General features: G+C 40.8%; 1 protein-coding gene across 4 annotated transcripts; it reads right to left on the bottom strand.

Annotated features, from left to right (window-relative positions):
• Positions 1 to 54: 54 nt before the first annotated feature.
• Positions 55 to 13,186, bottom strand: LOC309494790 (putative E3 ubiquitin-protein ligase HERC4). Of its 4 annotated transcripts, none has more exons than XM_082164207.1 (24): positions 12,095 to 13,186; positions 11,732 to 11,855; positions 11,571 to 11,647; positions 11,237 to 11,458; positions 11,008 to 11,099; positions 10,777 to 10,907; positions 10,513 to 10,640; positions 10,338 to 10,408; positions 10,144 to 10,259; positions 9,863 to 9,937; positions 9,667 to 9,772; positions 9,396 to 9,585; positions 9,143 to 9,306; positions 8,970 to 9,044; positions 8,390 to 8,479; positions 8,221 to 8,304; positions 8,029 to 8,136; positions 7,760 to 7,900; positions 5,533 to 5,705; positions 5,323 to 5,383; positions 1,623 to 1,693; positions 1,281 to 1,464; positions 1,082 to 1,184; positions 55 to 868 (listed from the first exon to the last, which is right to left on the bottom strand). In XM_082164207.1, exons 1-24 carry the CDS (start codon positions 12,306 to 12,308, stop codon positions 657 to 659), a joined length of 3,012 nt encoding a protein of 1,003 aa, XP_082020333.1. In that variant the 5' UTR covers positions 12,309 to 13,186; the 3' UTR covers positions 55 to 656. The 4 variants fall into 4 exon arrangements, with proteins under 4 accessions (XP_082020333.1, XP_082020335.1, XP_082020336.1 ...); XM_082164209.1 differs by having other exon boundaries at positions 56 to 868; positions 8,029 to 8,130; positions 12,095 to 13,185; XM_082164210.1 differs by having other exon boundaries at positions 56 to 868; positions 9,863 to 9,922; positions 12,095 to 13,185.
• Between the last annotated feature and the right edge of the window lie 6,788 nt (positions 13,187 to 19,974).

The raw sequence follows: 19,974 nt of genomic DNA, 5'->3' as shown, positions 1-19,974 counted from the left end.
TTTTATTATTTTTTTAAGCCAGACCAGGCAAGAAACAATTCTGTGTTGGAAAAATGTAAATATTTCATTGCTATAATCTTGGTTTGTAAAAATAAATAAACAAACAAACATTTTATTATTAAGACATGTTTATTTTAATTAAGTTCATAAATAGATGTTACATAGCATTTGGAAAAGAACCCAATCTGGTGTCAAAGGACTGTAAACAGAAACGTCTTGCCAACAGAAATCTTTATCTGTTTGCGGATATAAATATAAACTTTGTTATAAAAAAATTAAAAATGTAAACACCATTTACAAAACTTATGTGATTCATGTAATTCATAACTGAATGTGACGAGACAAGAAACATTAACACAGCTCATTCCATATGTGGAATTAATATTCCACATATTAGGCATACAATGAGTAAGTGTGTGCATATTTTTTTATAAAAATATTATTTGCAAATAGTTCAAGTTGATTACAATAAACTTTAATTATTTTAGAGTTATACTTTATTCCCTTATATCCCTTTAAATACTTTAATTAAATACCCCCCTAAAAATGGTTTGGTCCACCAGTGTTCAAGACATTGCTAATGCTTTGATCAAAGATCAAGTATCAAGTTATTAGATCTGTGACTTGCGTCCACGGATGATCTCAGAACTCCAGTCTTATTCTTCCCAGAACCCCCTCTTGTGGTTGATGGCTTCAATGACTTTAGCCCTGAGTGTTTCCTTGTTCTGATAAACAGGAAGATCTAACAGAGCATGGCAGGTAAGGGCTTCTGGTAGATGATCCTGAGTAAAGTCGAACCGAGATCTCACTCTCATCTTCACCGCACTCATACCCAGAATGGGCACTTTCTCAAACCCTGTTATGAACACTTCAGAGAGGAAAACAGGGGAGAGATTTATTTGAAAGCACTCTGAATGTGTTCTGGCAAACTAGACAAAGTTACAATCTGAAAAGCATAGGAGCAGCCAGAGTAGATGCAAAAAAATTAAGTTTGATTTCTTAAACTCATTTCGACAAATGTCATTTTCACTAATTACTAGACAATCACAGCACCATTCAGGATAATCACTAGTGAACTTACATAGAAAGCACTTCTTCTCATTTGGTCTCAGTTCATCAAACACCTCCCAGAAGGAGATGATGGTTGGATGCTCAGCATAAAATGATCCCTCATATGTTGTGTTCTAATGATCAAAATATATATGTAGTCAGTATTTACTTGTTCACAATGTCAAGAGCATAGTAGTTTTGACTTTTGTTTGACGTGTGTTATCGTGGACCTTTTTGAGGATGTCCCAGTCATATTCCTCATTGCCCACCAGAACTCCTCTCAGCTCCTCTGGCTCAAACATCTCCACCAAGCATCGGTCACACGCATTGAAGAAGCCTCTCTTGAATTCTTCAAACACTTCCTCTACTGATTTATTCAGGATATAATCCACATACTTGTCCACAAATTCTGTTCTGTTGCAGAAATTATATATTTAAAAAAAAATGCATCTTACCAAGATTATCGAATATTATCCTATACCAAGATTAAGGTTAAGCAAAAAATAATACGATGTTCTAGTGACAGAGTATCTCAGTAAAATTAGATTTCTTTATAAAACTATAACCCTGACCTGTTATAATTTGTGACAACTTTTCCTGGCTCAGCTGGATCCAGTTCGACTTCTGTTCCATCCCATGTGATCTTATGTAGAAAGATAAAAAAGAAACTTTTTTTTTTTAAAGTAATAATGGGTCTCATTTACTAACCTTGTGTGCAGACCATTTTTTTGTGCAAAATCTGCATACGAACATTTTCATTTTCAAAGTATATTCAAAATGTATTAAAAAGATTTCGAAAATAAATTCAACCATGCGTACACTTATAAACATGTTAAGATGGAATTTCATAGATAATTCATCCTAAATACACTCACCTAAAGGATTATTAGGAACACCATACTAATACTGTGTTTGACCCCCTTTCGCCTTCAGAACTGCCTTAATTCTACGTGGCATTGATTCAACAAGGTGCTGAAAGCATTCTTTAGAAATGTTGGCCCATATTGATAGGATAGCATCTTGCAGTTGATGGAGATTTGTGGGATGCACATCCAGGGCACGAAGCTCCCATTCCACCACATCCCAAAGATGCTCTATTGGGTTGAGATCTGGTGACTGTGGGGGCCATTTTAGTACAGTGAACTCATTGTCATGTTCAAGAAACCAATTTGAAATGATTCGAGCTTTGTGACATGGTGCATTATCCTGCTGGAAGTAGCCATCAGAGGATAGGTACATGGTGGTCATAAAGGGATGGACATGGTCAGAAACAATGCTCAGGTAGGCCGTGGCATTTAAACGATGCCCAATTGGCACTAAGGGGCCTAAAGTGTGCCAAGAAAACATCCCCCACACCATTACACCACCACCACCAGCCTGCACAGTGGTAACAAGGCATGATGGATCCATTTTCTCATTCTGTTTACGCCAAATTCTGACTCTACCATCTGAATGTCTCAACAGAAATCGAGACTCATCAGACCAGGCAACATTTTTCCAGTCTTCAACTGTCCAATTTTGGTTAACTCGTGCAAATTGTAGCCTTTTTTTCCTATTTGTAGTGGAGATGAGTGGTACCCGGTGGGGTCTTCTGCTGTTGTAGCCCATCCGCCTCAAGGTTTTGCGTGTTGTGGCTTCACAAATGCTTTGCTGCATACCTCGGTTGTAACGAGTGGTTATTTCAGTCAAAGTTGCTCTTCTATCAGCTTGAATCAGTCGGCCCATTCTCCTCTGACCTCTAGCATCAACAAGGCATTTTCGCCCACAGGACTGCCGCATACTGGATTATTTTCCCTTTTCACACCATTCTTTGTAAATCTTAGGTTGTGCGTGAAAATCCCAGTAACTGAGCAGATTGTGAAATACTCAGACCGGCCCGTCTGGCACCAACAACCATGCCACGCTCAAAATTGCTTAAATCACCTTTCTTTCCCATTCTGACATTCAGTTTGGAGTTCAGGAGATTGTCTTGACCAGGACCACACCCCTAAATGCATAGAAGCAACTGCCATGTGATTGGTTGATTAGATAATTGAATTAATGAGAAATTGAACAGGTGTTCCTAATAATCCTTTAGGTGAGTGTATATTTTATATTTTAAAAGAGAAAGAAATTGTCGAGTTATAGCTCGAACTGCGAGGTTCCTCTGCATAAAAATGCAGATACGTTTATGTACAGCTGTTTAATGAGAGGTCTGTAATCTGTGTGTGTGTAAAAGGTGTTTCTTGTATTTGAACTGGTTTTTGAGGTTTCTGTTTTTTTTAACTGGTTTCTTACTGCAGAGCGAGAGCACATCTTAATAAATCATTAGCCTTTAGAGTGCAGAAAGTCCTTATATTAAAGGGATAGTTCACTTTGAAATTAAATTTTGGTATGTTTTAGCTTACCTCAAGGGCATCCAAGATGTAGGTGTCTTTTTTTTCCGCAGTAGTTTCAATTTTGATATTTTTAGGTCAAACCATTCTTGTCTGTCAGTCATATAATGCAGGTCGATGGTCACTGTCTCACAGAGCATGCACAGAGTCCAAATTAAAACAATTCCCCATCGTCCAAATTAAACAATTCCCCATCGTAAGTACACATTGATGGCCCAAGACACGAAACGAGCGGTTTGTGTGAGAAAACGAACAGTATTTATATCGTTTTTACCTATAGGGCGTCACCACTTTTGAATAAGAAACAATATCAAGACTATAAAACTCCTCAAAAAACGCGCACACACTCAAACCTGACTGCACATCACATTTTTGACTTTATTGATTCTGCTTTTATTCCGGAGTCCCTTTTATTTTATTGCTCCGGAGTCGCATTATCAGTCACAAAATGCGCCACGGGGAAGAAAAAAACATCTATAGCCTAAATCGCACTGGACTAAGTCGCATTTTTTTAGAAATTTATTTCACAAAAAATAAATAAAAAAATGTTACAGACAGTTCTCCGTTACGGACGTGAGCGCTCTAAAGCGGCACTAAAATAATGTTTTAAAACTTTCACAGAGACCTCAAACTGAAAGCACAAAGCCTGTCTTTAAATTTAATTTCGTTTTGTATTAATTGTATCTTAATTTTAATCGATGTTTCATCAACAAATTGTCTGGATTTAATAAGAAGTAGCCTAAATATAGGCTATTAGAAAATAAATAATCAGGATACGGAGGCGCTGGCGAACCTGGAGCTCGTCTCATAAATGAAACTCAGCATAGGCCTATAAGGTAGCCTATTGCCTCACAGACCTGAGACATATAGATAGCTTGAAATGTCTACTTTTAAGCAGAACAATTCAAAACGAAAGAAAACAGACTGCGCTGCTTATGTAATTCGTATGAAATGTGCATTTCTCTCTGGCGCTGCGAAGATCGCGAGTCGTCAACTTCATCTGTCTAGCCGACACTGACATAAAAAATAACTGTTTTATTAGTAAACAATTAAAATGTCTCCTGCTATATTTTACATATTTGCCTTTTCCTTACAAAACACTGACAGTGGGGTTTTTGACGTTTTTTTTTTGTTTTTGAGCAGCTGCGGACAAATTCTTTCGACACACACACACACACACACACAATATTAACACTCTGCGCTTATGTTTTAAAAAGATAATTTAACATATAAATAACAATTTTTAAATAGCCCACTTAAAGTGTTTAATACAAATAAATGACTAAATGCTAAAAATTTATACATTTTAATGAACAAACATATGCGTTGCATTTACAATTCTGTGAAAACAGGGGGTGCTGCAGCACCCCCAGCACCCCCACTTCCCGCGGCCCTGTGTACAAGAGGTAAAAACGATATAAATACTGTTTGTTTTCTCACACAAACCGCTCGTTTCGTGTCTTGGGCCATCAATGTGTACTTACGATGGGGAATTGTTTAATTTGGACGATGGGGAATTGTTTTAATTTGGACTCTGTGCATGCTCTTTGAGACAGTGACCATAGACCTGCATTATATGACTGACAGACAAGAATGGTTTGACCTAAAAATATCAAAATTGAAACTACTGCGGAAAAAAAAGACACCTACATCTTGGATGCACTTGAGGTAAGCTAAAACATACCAAAATTTTATTTCAAAGTGAACTATCCCTTTAAGATGGTTATGCAAAATATGTATAAACTCACATGTGGTGTGAATTAGGTGAACATTTTTCATTAAAAGTTCTCCTGTGGGTATTCATTTTAATAATCCACACAATTATTAGTGAATGAGACCTGATGTCTTTAAAAGCTACATTACAGCACATGATAACGCAAGAATCAAACAAACTAACCGTGAATAACGGTCCCATTTCCCTCACGTCATCGCTGTAGTCCAGGATGTACCGCAAACTCCTGAGAATATCATGTTTCAGATTCATTAAACAATGTTACTCAATGATAGATAGCAGCACATACATAGAACATGGAAAGTACATTTTAGCAGTCATTATACAAAAACATACCAAGAGAATCAAGATAACATTGATTGCAAAAACACTCACTTGCCAAGAACCGGACTGAACTCTATCAAGTCTTCAAGACATGGTTTGACATTGAGAAGCTTCTTGAACAAAGCTAAAGGAAAAGGCAGATTCACTACAGAGTTGCTGTTGAAGGCCAAGCCACACAGAATCCCAAACAGGAAGTACTTCTCCTTCTCCACGCTGAGCTGGAGTGGGGTAATAAGTGGTTAAAGCCAAAGAGAACAATAATAAAACAATTTAAATAAATGGGAAAACACAAAAGAGACATTAGGTATCTTAGCGCTATTTTCCATTGTTTTCTATGTAAACAATCTAGATGTACATGTTTGACCCTTGCGCTCATGTCTTTTGTAGAGTCTAGCACATGACAGCATTTTAAAAGAAATTCAACTTTAAAAAAAAAAAGTCTTGAGACCTTGGTCCCCCCCTAACCCCTTAAGCCAGTGTCACACTGTACGATTTTGGCCATGATTTGACTGTCTTAAACGAATTTTGTGAATCCTAAACTATTCCTTGAATCCTAGGCCAAAATCTTTGTCAAGGCCAAAGTCTTTGATCATTTGACATGTTCACTGACAGACAGCTGTTTAATGACTATTGCTATCAAATTTTACCTCAAAATTCTGACAAATCCTCACAGTCCTCAATCCTGCCGTGTGACTTCTACGAAATCAAAAACCAATAGGACAGCAGAACCAGACAACAAACCACCACTTGCTCTACACACACGTCTTCGTTTTTTTTTTTTTTTTTTTTAAGAGAAACCATGATCCAAATTAATAAATGTAAATGCAGCTCACGTCACCGAACATGTCGGTGGTAGCAGGAGTGTGCAAGTAATTAACGTGTATAAACTCTATAAACACAGATGTAAGATGCAAACATTGTATTTTGTTTATTGCGCTCCAATTAATAAACATTGCTTCCAATTAGCTTCCTGTGGTGACTTCCTGTGGTAACTTCAAAGCATACAAATATGAAGTCCATACCTTGCAGACACAGCGCACAGATTGTCCATAGTCCATATTGTTGCATGGATTAAGCATGACTAAGCACCATTAAGCTCTCTACAACACATTACAATCCATTAAGCAAGGTCAGCATGTTCTTGCAAGATATTGCACATAGTGCATGGTTTAGCATTCTGCTCCTAATATACCATTGTCAGAATGCCACCCAATGGACAAATATATAATTGCATTAAAATGGCTCCTACAAGTCTTCTTCTGTCTATTCTTCTGTACAGTCTGACATTAATGACAACTGAGATCCCACAGTGTGAAACAGCGGGGACCATCCCAGACAGCAATTTTGCATTTAAAAGACGTCCAATAGCCGTCCAAACACAGCCCAGACGTCTAGGCTAAAACAAGGCAAAATTTGGGCTGCCACTGAAAATGTAATAGACGTCTTACCATCGCCCAAGAACAGACGAGTCATCAATTAGATAACATGTCAAAGAAATGAAACCAAACACCTTGTAATCACTGTTGACTTTTCTTACATGATGGAATATCATATATCTCGCAAGTTATTTAGGCAAAAACGAAATGTAACCAAATTCAAGGTTATTTTGGCTAGAAGTGTGTTACTCATAGCCGGACTATATTGGGTCTATAGTTAACCTAGACGGTGAAATTACGGCTATTGCTTGCTGGGATGTTCGTAGGCCTACAGTCTGACCAGCAACAGTCATAAAGGACTATTATAAATAGTATTTAACTACGCGTTCAAACCGAAGTTATTCTTTATTGAGAACTTCGCTGTACGTGGCTGCAGTTCTCCAATAATCTAAATCTAATACAGTATGCATTGTAGTTATATACATTCCAATGGGGAGGGATTACATAGAGGCGGAGACTCTGAACAAAGCATGCAAATGAAGTAGGAACACACCCTACTCTGAGAGCGCTACCAGTCCAATTGAATCAGCGTAACTATTCAAATGCTGATACTGGCCAGGAACTCTGGTTCCAAGAGCCATCCCAGAGCCATTAAAGACAAAAGGTGAAAGTCTCCCCTACATCTAATCCAATCAACCTAACGATTCAACGTCTGAGCCAGGGGCTCCGAAAGCCATTTGGGCTCCGAAAGGTAAGACTCATTTAAAACACAATAGAGAAAACAGGACTGGCCGGAGTCTCTAGCTAGAAACTGACACTACTAAAATCAAAGTCTTAAACCTAACTTAATTTAATAAATTTGTAATACAACAGCATGACCTCATGAAAAGTCTTTGCCTTACCTTTGTGGGGAACCAGCTCAGAGTTTTGTTGTCGTTCTCCCTGAGCAGCTGAGATTCTGGCGCACAAAGCTCTTTAAACACGTTGAGAAAAAAGTCTCTCTTGTTCACATCTGTTTTTATCAAATCCTCTGTGTAACGCACCTGTTAGATAACCAACATAATTAATTCATACTGCAGCTCATAACAGTTTGTATAATAAAACTGCACACAAAAAATAACCTGTTGTAACCTATGTTACTGAATAAAAATATAGTTTTTGTTTTCCTTACCGCAAGCCAATATCCTCTGAGATGTTGCTTGCTGGCTGTTCTCAGCTGAGAGAAACAATCCTCCAGCAGAGCTGTGCGTCTCAGAATCAGCTGAAAACAATCCTGCAACTAAAGCATTTCATTCTGTGATTAAAAAGTACATGGACACAAAAGTAATTCCCAGGATTTTTGTTTAGGTCAAGACAAAATTACCTTCCATGCTCTGTTCTTCATATAGTTACATTTGGCCTCCAGGTTAAAGATGCATGGAAGTGATATGAGATTTTTTAAGATTGTCTGTAACAGAAGAAATAGGAACATCATTCTTACTTGATCTGAAATGTGCATACATCAGATATGGCCAAAAGACTTTGGAGCTCACATTATAGTAGTTTTGCTGTGCCTCCAATGCCTGGATTTGTCCAGTCCAGGTAAACCATATGATATTCACATCTTCATTGATGGTTTGTAGCTGTTGATTTGGGGAAAACAAAATTATCTGGTTTTTTTTCTATAGTGGGAATTAATGGTGGATCAAAATATCATTACCAATACAGAAATTATCAGCAGATAACCATGGGTAAGAGGAGTATTAGTGCCCTCTTGTGTCACTTCTAAAATCTAACAACAGTCCTGTCAATTGATAATTGTTTTTTAATTTTTTATATATAAATTGAGTAATTTCAGTCATTTTTGTAAAATAAATACAGTGATTGCAGACATATTTACTGTCCTTCAGAGTTTAGCTCCAATCCCAGTTAAACACAACTGAAACAAGGTGTTCAAGGTCTTCAGGATGACTAGACAGGAATGTTGGGACAAGTTGGAGCTAAACTCTGCAGGACATTGGCCCTCCAGGAGTAGGATTGTACACCCCTGCAGTAGATGATACAGTAACATCATCGGCCATTGAAAGCCCATATAGGTTGACCAGTAGAATTTCAAAATGTTTTTGTTCTCACCACATCTAGGAGACCATTGACCTCATGAATGATGAAATCACTCTTTGTGATGTCTCTGTGGGCACTGCGGCAGACCTTTACAACAGAAACACTGTTATTGAAACTACTATCACAATAATCTGGTTAAATGTTTACTTTTGATCTAATTTTGATCTAATGTTTTATAAAGGCACCTGATAGACCATCTGAAGGATCCGCACACATTTTAGTAGGTGTTTCTTTATGTCAGAGTTCAACCTGACAACAGCAATCCTGACAATTAACATAGCAGACTCTTTTTGAAATAAGTCCACCAAGTTTTTGAGCATATCATCAGGGAGTTTGGACCAGTACATCTCTGAGAAATACAACATGTATATAACATAAAATTACAAATAGAACAAGGACAACAACACAAAGGATGTAAATGTCCTGCTCCAGCTTTACCTAACACCTTGCGAGCAGCAGGATTCAGATCAAGGATTTTGGAGGCCATTGCTTTAGTAAGTTCAGTTCTTTGTTGTTCCTGGAGTCCTCTGATGAGCTCAGGGAGGAGAAGGTAAAGTCTCAGAGCTTCCACACCAGCTGGATTTGGATTCAGAGACGGCAGCAGTGTCTGTTGAACTACCCTCACCACCTGAGGTATGAAAAAACATCAACTGCATCTCATTGTTTAAAATGTAATGAACATTTTTGTAAATGCTGGATTTACCATTACCTCTGAGATCAACCTTTCGTTGTTTGATAACTTCGCAAAGGATGCTTTAACCAGATCAAAATCCAACCCACAATGCTCCTCAGACATCTGATAATGTTCATCACAACTACAAAGACAGACACTTACATTAACATCGAAGTCATTTTAGGCTCAAAAGGGAGGAACTACTACTGCCTAATTCAGATTAGGATATTACCTTGTTTTGAGGAAACTTCCATTAAGAGAGGCAGCCGAGGAGAACACATTGTTTATGTCCCTGTAAACAACACAACTATACTTTAAATAATTTTTTTTATAATCTATTGATATTAATTCCTGTCTAAAATTCATCACCTCGTTGGCACATTTTTCTTGATTTAATTATGTTAAGAAAGACTATTTCATGGACCTACAGTAGTTAACATAAACTCAGGAGCCTTTAGCATTAGTTTCTCAATCGTTAAAAAGCACTGTCGTTAAAACGACTTAATCACTCACTTCTTTATCACTTTCCATGAATCACTTCCAGACACCCATCGGTCAATCTTTCTCTCATCTAATGTCAAAATCCCTCTGCTTGGATTTGGTTTAGAGTCAGACTCATTCCCAGGTTCCTACAATATACATAAAAAAAGTAATCACAGTGGAGCAATAATTTAATTATTAAACAATTTGAGAATGAAAACTCTAACCTTGAAAAACAAGGCAAAGGAATGATTCTCCCCAGCGATGAGTTTTTCAATCATGTATGCATGATCACATACTGTGTGCAACAAACATTTAGTTTAATTTAGACTTCTGAGCAACATCATGAGAACAAAAGTATTCATAAGGAAATTGCCTATTGCTAAAAGATGATTTAATTACCAGTTGAGAGATCCACAGGGAAAGGCACAGACTGCTTGATCATTTCTCCATTTCCCAGCTGCCCTTGCATCCCACATCCAAATGAATAGATCAGCTTTGACGATTCGACTAATACGAGTGTGTGACGTCTTTATTCAAGAAAGAATCAAATGCCTAATCATTGAGCTGATCTCAAACGTTAGACATGTTAAAACCATGTGAGGAAATATAAATAATTCTGCACTACTGCATTGAAACTGATTGCTTATGAAAAGTCTACTTTACCTCCCACATGTGACCTGTGACACTTTAGATCCCCAAAGTTCAGCAACCACCCGCGGATGATGTTCGTCTTTAAATGAGTTGTGCCCAAGCTGGCCAAAACCTCCTGATCCAAATGTGAATACTGTGCCGCCCTGAAACATAAACTATTCACTACATTTTCTGTCCAGTTTGTTGTATGCTAAATATGTTATTATTTATAATATGGATATTTAAAATACTACAAAACACTACCTTTGATAGAGTGGCAGTGTGTTCCCCTCCACATGAGATGGACACAGTTTTCTTTCGGTTCAGACTATTTACAACCGTTGGGACGTGTCTGTCTGTGGTGGAAAAACAGTAAATTCATCACTTCCAATGCTTTCATATGGATTTGACACAGTATTGCACAAATGCAGTACAATTATATGTGCTTTTAAACTTTTATTCCTGATTTAGTAACATGATGAAACATTCAGACCTGTAGTGTCTCCGAGGCCCAGCTGTCCTGCCGAGTTCTTTCCCCATCCGAACACGACTCCAGAGAGAGACAACACAAAGCTGTGGTCTCCTCCAGCGCTGATCTGAGCCAGTGGGATCCCACACAGACTCTTCACGGGTTGAGCTGTCAGAGAGCTGGGCTGTTCTTTCTCCAAACCCAGCTGACCGTGAGTGTTATCACCCCATACGAACAGCTGACCATCTGAAAGACCAACAACAGCTCTGCATATCTACACTCAAATGCCAATAACTTTATGTCAATCATAAGATTTCAAAAGATTAAAACAGATGTTAGATGAAATGGTTGTGAATACCCTTGGTTAGTGCCATTGAATGCTGGTCTCCACACGCGATCTGAATCACCTGCCTGTTTTCCAGACCTTTAAGAGGACTGCAGAGAAAAGACAATCTGTCAGATATATAATTGTTAATATCATTCATGGTCATTTATACTGTTATGGCTACATAAACATACCTGCACACAATAGATTTGTCCATAGTAAGAACTTGTCTTCCTCCATCAGCAAGAAGAACCGCACCAGCTCCTCCACAGACAATCGATATGAATATGATTTTGTCATTCTTTAACTGTGGTTGCTCTGAAGTAAATAATATATTTTTATCAGTTCAACTTCTGTTCAGACAGTATAAGCATACATACAGACGCTTAAATAATTATAATTTAATTACTAAATCACATATTATACAGTTAATCAGACTAAAATCAAATATAAAGTCTATATATGAAAATAAAAGATTCAAAACTTTCATCTGTTAAGTATTATATAATGATGTCAACTGTCTTTATGAATAAAAAACGGTGTCATGTAAATCATACTTAGTTTTCCATCGTGATCACCGTTTTCACCGCGCAATCTAAGGACCGAGAGCTTCCCATTCCTGATAAATCCAACAAAACTCCTTCCAGCTGACATGTCCTGAACTGCTGATTTCGGACACACGGATCGTATTCCATAATTGCCATGTCTGACTTTGTCAGGCTGTGAGAGACCGAAGCCCTCTCTGACCTGCGCTCCCCAGTAGCACAACATGTTCACAGCTGATGGATAAACCTTCAGACTCCAGCAGCGTCTTATGCATCCGTGGACAGAAGAACACGCTCGTTATATAGCCAGCCTAAATCGAAAACGAGAGTGAAACTGCTGTTAAGCGAGTTCTCGACTATTTAGCGAGTTCCAACTTCCCACGAAACGAAAGTTATGTTTGTTGTTATTCTTCCGCGTTTATAGCGAGTCAGAGACGAATGAATTGATGATGATCGGAAAACGAAAGCAAAATCTAGGTGAAACTCCTCCACACCCATAGGCGGAAATCGCGGGGGGGTCGGGGGGGGGTCAGGACCCCCCTATCTGAGGGTTGTCCCCTCCTAAAAATAGAATTAAAGTATGTGTATTGTAAATAATATAATGATATATACTTAAAATAATTGTTTAAGTAGTAAAATAATAAAAATGCAAACGGGGCAACAACAAAAAAAAACTTTTTAAAATGTTGAGTCCCCCACCCTTGCCTCACAGTGCTTTGGTCCACTGCCGGCTCCCCTTTTACCTCATCATCACAAACAAACTAGTCCAGTGGGAGAGAACAAGGTTTTTCTGTTGTGGAACGTAAGTCAAGGCTATTTTATTCACTTTAAACCTCGGATGAAGTGATTATTTTCTCTTTAATACAGATTATGCTGCGTCATTAATAAATCATGACACATTTTTTTATGATAACCAATGTAACGTTAGTCCGCCTCGCTACGTTGGCGATTATAACCTTGTTTTATACAGTCTGTGCGTTTACCTAGATTGTTTAAAACCGTTCCCTCACACACACCCATAAAGTGTACGCATAGGCTACACTATGTGTAGTCTTGTAGATTACACAAGGGTGCGCATTTACATTTTCACACTTTCACTGTGTGATTTAGCTGCTAGTCAGTTTATATCGTTTAATATAGTTAATCTAATCTAATATCACGAGTGCAGTTTTTCTCCAGATATTAACATGATAATAAATGTGATTTAATAAATTGATAATTGAAAAGTTTGCTTTTAGACGCCTGTTTTAACTCTATTTCGCCAACGAAAATAGTTCAAAACTAAGCCAAAGCACTGTATTTGCGTCTCTGAGAAACACACGAGGTATTTCCTTACTGAATTATTAATCAGCGTTTTGAAAGAATCAGTTGAATCTCAATGACTCACTCATTAACAATGAATTGCTGCCACCTACTGGCGGTTTTAATTTCACATTTAATGTATCTTTTCATGTTTTAAATCATTTTATATATATATATTCAACGTTTTATGTTTTAAACAAAAAATTTTTTTTATGTCTGTGTAAAATCTAAATGCCATTTCAAATGCAGCTTTTGTGTTTCCTCTCCATTGCAAAGATTTTGTTGATACTTATTTAATTTGATTGGTAACAGCCCTATTGTGTCTTATTATTATAATTAAATTTAATTGAATGTATGAAATTGACACAAAAGATGATGCATGCATATATTTAGGTTTAAAAAATACATTTATAAAGGTAAAAATGCCAATGAAGGTAAAAATCTATTGAAACTTATTGGAAAAATTATTTCTGTCACTGCTGTGAACTGACTGCCACACAGAATATGAAGAATATCAAAAACTTTAGGAGTCAGCAGTCCTAAACATGCCAAGTTACCAGCACAATAACACACTCAGCAAAATATTGTCTAATTATCGTTATCGATAAAATCCCTGAAAATATAGAGATCATTTTTTGTAGCCTATACATCTGATTTATGATTTCCCTTACGAAAAAGAAGTAGCCTATACTTCAAGTTAATTTTATGTTTTACTTAAGTAATGTTCAAGTATATTTTTAAGTATACATTATGCAGTAAGTATACTAATGTCAATATGTAGTAAACTTGTAAGTGTACTATTTTAATACCGCTTGGGACTAAATTGGCCCACTTTTAGTATATAAAAGTATGTTTAAGTGTAGGCTACTATAACATGAGTGTAACAGTAGTAAACTTTAAGTGCACAACTAGTTCATAATTAAGTTTCCCTTTCAATGAGATCTCTCCTATTGCGTAGCTATACGCTATGGGAAAATCCTTTTTCTCGAGAATATGAAAGCTAACTTTTAAAACGCAGTGCAGCTGCACAGCTAGCACAGTGAGCACGAGCGCGGTCATTGGCTGTGCTGCGGCAACTGCATGAACCTATGGCGTGGCGGCGCGGGCGCGCCAGCCAGTCAGGGCGCTTAGAGGCCCGCTCGTCGCCGAGGATAGTCACATGCTATGCCCCTCCTGCCTGGGTCGTGGCCACGCGGAGGCCGCGCTGACCAAGGGTGGCTGCCCTGAATGTGATTTCCTGGACCTAACCTCGCTACGTCAGAGGTTAGCGGCCTTCGACGACAAGCCTGCACTCCCGCCTCTCTTGCTCGAGCCACGTAAGAAGAAACGCCGCTCGCAGAGAGAGCCTGAGCCTGCAGTTGAAAGAGAACCCACGCCGGCCAAGTCCCTGCGTGCTTGTCCTGTTCACACAGGCCAAAAAGGACGGCGATCTCAGACCAATTCTGGATCTCAGAAAACTGAACGAGTCACTCACGAGACGGCCATTCAGAATGCTGAAGACCAGGCAGATTCTCCCGCGAATTCCCCCGGGAGACTGGTTTTTCTCAGTGGATCTGAAAGATGCTTATTTTCACATCCAGATAGCGCCCCGTCACAGGCCATTCCTGAGATTTGCCTTCGAGGGGCAGGCTTACCAGTACACAGTACTTCCGTTCGGCCTGTCTCTGGCGCCTCGTACATTTACGAAGTGTATGGATGCGGCACATACCCCTTTGAGACAACGGGGCGTGCGCGTGTTGAACTACCTAGACGACTGGCTAGTCATAGCGCAATCAGAGGAGTTATTATTAACTCACAGATCCTGGCTTCTCAGTCACCTGGACTCTTTGGGCCTCAGGATCAATGCTGCCAAGAGCGAACTATCGCCCAGACAGAGGATTTCCTTCCTGGGCATAACATTGGACTCTTTGGAGATGAGAGCGCGCCTGACGTCAGTGCGTGCTCTCTCTATACAACGTCTGGCCACCTCTTTCAACTTGGGTGCGTTGACACCTCTCAAAAGGTTTCAGAGGATGCTGGGCATGATGGCTTCTGCATCTCCGGTCCTGCAGCTGGGCTTGCTGTGCATGCACCCACTGCAACACTGGCTAAAAGATAGCGTTCCAGCTCATGCATGGCGATCTGGCCATTTACGAATCAGAGCGAGTCTCAGCTGTGTCAGAGCTTTGGCTCCCTGGAAGAGGGCCGAATGGTTTCGGTCCGGCGTGAGTCTGGGTGTCGTGTCAGACAGACCATCTCAACAGATGCCTCCAACCTAGGCTGGGGGGCTCTCCTCGAGTGCAGGCCAGCATCCGGTCTTTGGTCAGACTCGGAAAAGGGCCTTCACATAAATTGTTTGGAGATGAAGGCAGTCGCTCTAGCGCTGGAAGCCTTTCTCCCATACCTACGGAACCATCACGTGCTGGTCCGAACAGACAACAGAGCCGTGGTGTCGTACCTGAATCACCAGGGCGGGGTCAGGTCCAGAGACCTGCACGCGCTGGCGGAGAGCATCATCCTCTGGGCTCAGCGCAACTTGCGCTCGCTCAGGGCAGCTCATGTACCAGGCATCCTGAACCAGGGCGCAGACATGCTGTCCAGAGACAAAGTACTCCCAGGGGAGTGGTCTCTCCACCCACAGACGGTTCAGCAGTTGTGGAGTGTCTTCGGCAGGGCAGAGGTCGACCTCTTCGCCTCAGAAGACAACGCTCAGTGCCCAGTGTACTTCACGAAGAGCAAGGATGCGTTCGCCCACGTTTGGCCGGAACGCCCGCTCTATGCTTTTCCGCTGGTGTCAATGATACCGCAGGCCATCGAGCGAATCAGGGAACACCAGAGTATGGTGCTGTTCATAGCCCCGCTCTGGAAAAATCAGTCGTGGTTTCCCGAGCTGATTCAGATGGTGGCCTCAGCCCCCCGGCCGATCCCGCTGAGGAATGATCTCCTCTCTCAGGCGAACGGCACGATCTGGCACCCTCGTCCCGATTTATGGGCCCTGCACGCATGGCCGCTGAACAGATATCAGGGGACCTTTCCAACAGGGTGTTGAGGACTTTAAATGAGGCCAGAGCGCCGTTGACCAGGCGCCTATATGCTCAGAAATGGGCTACATGTTCTAGCTGGTGCACAGCACAGGAGATAGACCCGCAGTTATGCGAGGTACCATCGGTGCTTGCCTTCCTACAAGAGCTGCTGGACGCGGGACGCACTCCGTCCACGCTCAAAGTGTATATGGCAGCCATAGCGGTTTTTCATGCTACGGTAGCCGGTAAATCGCTGGGAAGGAATGACATGGTTGTCCGATTTCTAAGGGGCACTAGGAGGTTGAACCCCCCACGGCCCCCCTCTGTCCCCGGCTGGGACCTGTCACTGGTGCTAGAGGCCCTTAAAGGCCCCCCATTCATTTGAGCCACTTCAGTCAACGGACTTAAAGTCGCTTTCGCTTAAGACCACTTTTGCTTATGGCAATCGCGTCAGTCAAACGTGTGGGGGATTTGCAAGCATTATCTACTAATGCTTCTTGCCTTGAGTTCGGGCCTAATGACTCCAGGGTTGTCCTCAGACCGAGGCATGACTATGTGCCAAAAGTGCTCTCCACTCCATTCAGAGCGCAGATTATCTCCCTAGCAGCCCTCCCTGCGCCGGACGGAGAAAGTGATGTGAGTCTGCTCTGTCCCGTCAGGGCACTCAGGACTTATCTGGAACGTTCCGCTTCATTCAGAAGATCGGAACAGCTTTTTGTGTGCTTTGGCGGCCGCTCTAAAGGGCTAGCCGTTTCTAAGCATAGTTTGTCGTGTTGGATAGTGGACGCTATCACGCTGGCTTATGAATCAAAGGGCGCTCAGTGCCCTTTGGGGATTAGAGCGCACTCCACAAGAGGCATGGCCTCTTCCTGGGCATGGTCTAGTGCAGTTCCCCTGGAAGATGTTTGTGCGGCGGCAGGCTGGGCCTCCCCGTCCACATTTATGAAATTTTACAATCTGGAAGTTCCTGCTTTGCAAGCTAAGGTCCTTTCCGTTTAAAGTGTAAGCATTAACATATTCATAGATCCAACCCAGTTGATCTGCCATACTGGCCTATATTGCCCCACATAAATCCCGTCAGTGACTGGCTATTAATATATGTACATCTAGCCTATATACCAAATATATATCATGTGTGTACACAAATGGGCTTATTCTCCTATCGGGTCCCGAGCTTACTGTGGACTGTACAGGAGCAAAGAGAGCACGCACAGCGTTTTGCAGGGCTTATCCCATAGCGTATAGCTACGCAATAGGAGAGACCTCATTGAAAGGGAACTACTCGGTTACTCACGTAACCTCAGTTCCCTGAAATGAGGGAACGAGTATTGCGTACTATGCCGTGCTTGTACTACGATCAGTGGTCCTTGATTTCAGCGATTTTTAACCTGATTTCCTATGGCATGTCATGGGGTTTTATAGACATAAGTCATGCCCATCTTGGCGGGCTATGACGCGCCGCCACGCCATAGGTTCATGCAGTTGCCGCAGCACAGCCAATGACCGCGCTCGCGCTCACTGTGCTAGCTGTGCAGCTGCACTGCGTTTTAAAAGTTAGCTTTCATATTCTCGAGAAAAAGGATTTTCCCATAGCGTATAGCTATGCAATACTCGTTCCCTCATTTCAGGGAACTGAGATTACGTGAGTAACCGAGTAGTTCTCCTTTGTACTGTAAGTGAACTTATGGAAGTAGTTTACTATTTATATATTCTTTTTGCTCTTTTAGTGTTCTCTCAGTAAACTACTAGTTTGGTAGTTTTATACTGCAAGTATACTTGCAAGTTATCTTTTAGTGTACTCTCAGGAAACTACTAGTTCCCTTTCGAGAACGGTCACTTCATATTGCGTAGCTATACGCAGTGGGGAAACTCCTTTTCCTCAATTTACTGAAGCCTAAAAAGTAAAATGCATTTTGCAGCTGCACAACTAGCACAGTGAGTGTCTGGCTCACTCATTGGCTGTGCTGCGGCAACTGCACATATGGCACGGGCGCCTCTGACGTGTAATGGCGTGATGATAGCTCATTGGCGCACACGTCAGAGCCCGCCAAGGGGGTGCGGCCTTAGCCTAGATTAGTCCCCGAAAACGCCATTTTAGCAGATTTCACTCCTTCAGCGACAACTTCACGTCTCTGAATCCTCTGAAAGCCTTCGCCGTTGAATCTAACCTTATCAGCCTGAGCGAGCAGCATACAGCAGACTATGCCTTCATCTCAGAAGTCGTTTTTCTCCTGCCGCCATTCTCCTGTGGTTATCCGGCATCGACGCATATAGGGCTGTGACGGTATGGGATTTTTTCTTACCGCGGTAAAGAAGCAACAAATCTCGCGGTTTGGCGGTTAACCGACCCCCCCACCCACCCCCCTACACAAAAAAATAAATAATAATAATCAACCGCGGCCGCGTCACACACTGCAGACGCGATCAAGAACGCATGTAGCTTGTAAATGACAATGGAAATGAATAACATAAAGCAGTATTCTTTATTAACAAATAAACAAATTAACATTTATATTAAATTGTAAATATTAATAATTAACTATTAATTAAGGCCGGCGACACACTGGCTGCGTGGTGTGAGTGTGGCGTTTCTGTTGCGTGTCAGCTGCGTGGCTTTTTTATGTCTTTGCACACCAGAAACAGCGCTGCTGCTGCTAGGTGACATATAAGCCTCATTGGTGATATATTAGACATATGGGGAGAGAGTTGTGGAAGGCCTATACTTAATGTTAAACATAAATATATAACAGCAAAGACAGCGTCGGCAGTATTGATGGCAAAATAGGCTACAGAATATTTCGTTCTCTATTGACAGGTGCAATATTTGAAAATCTATCATATTTTTTTTTAATTACATTTATATCTGCATTTATGTCAAAACCTAAACTTTCAAACATCAAAATGTAATTTATTAATATGTATTCATGTCAAAATGACATACAAACATTTTTTTCCTATTCTATTTTGCCAGGAAACGCTTCAGGCTTGCGTGAAAAATAGGCGTCGGTTCTATTTCTAGCATGCACGCTTTTTTCCGCGCGGCTCGTGCCGCAACTGAGACGCGCGTCTCACGCAGGCACACAGTGTGCAAGCTCTAACCTGTTAACATGGGAGCCGAAATAAAAACGGACACGCCACGCAGCCAGTGTCGCCGACCTAAGGTAGGTCTGCTGCACTTAAGTCCAGCAAACGCCACAGGATGGTTAATTTTTCTAAGATGTGGTCTTAAGTTAGTGGTATTTCCTCACGAGACAGATACTTTTGTGCGACAAATACGGCATATTGCCTTGTCCAAATTCACCGGATTCCCCTTAATTGTCACCTGCCTCAAAGGCGACACAGTATTTGGCTTAGACACTAGATTCGTGGCTATTTTTTGAATAATGTTGTAACGGAGAGCAGATCACCAGTTGCATGGTGATTAAATCAAATTAATTAATTCAGTCTAAATCTACAAAACCCCTGTCTCGCTCTGACTCAAGCTATTCTCACATTCCAAAGAACTCTCATTTACGACACCTCTGCTGTTTTGAGATTGCTCTACGCAAGACGTGCAGCCCAAACGGCGCCGAAAAATGGTGTAAATCA

This window comes from Leuciscus leuciscus (genome assembly GCF_965113295.1).
Source record: "Leuciscus leuciscus genome assembly, chromosome: 3".
Classification (NCBI taxonomy): Eukaryota; Metazoa; Chordata; class Actinopteri; order Cypriniformes; family Leuciscidae; genus Leuciscus; species Leuciscus leuciscus.
Note: the sequence above shows the minus strand (reverse complement) of the source record. Positions and strands in the feature narration are given on the sequence as shown.

Coding starts and splice junctions, on each gene's coding strand:
- LOC309494790 (XM_082164207.1), bottom strand. CDS start 12,308: ATGTTGTGCTACTGGGGAGCGCAGGTCAGAGAGGGCTTCGGTCTCTCA. Junction 8,305..8,389: donor CACAGCAAAACTACTATAAT/GTGAGCTCCAAA, acceptor CTTCTGTTACAG/ACAATCTTAAAAAATCTCAT. Junction 1,185..1,280: donor ACTGGGACATCCTCAAAAAG/GTCCACGATAAC, acceptor TTTGATCATTAG/AACACAACATATGAGGGATC.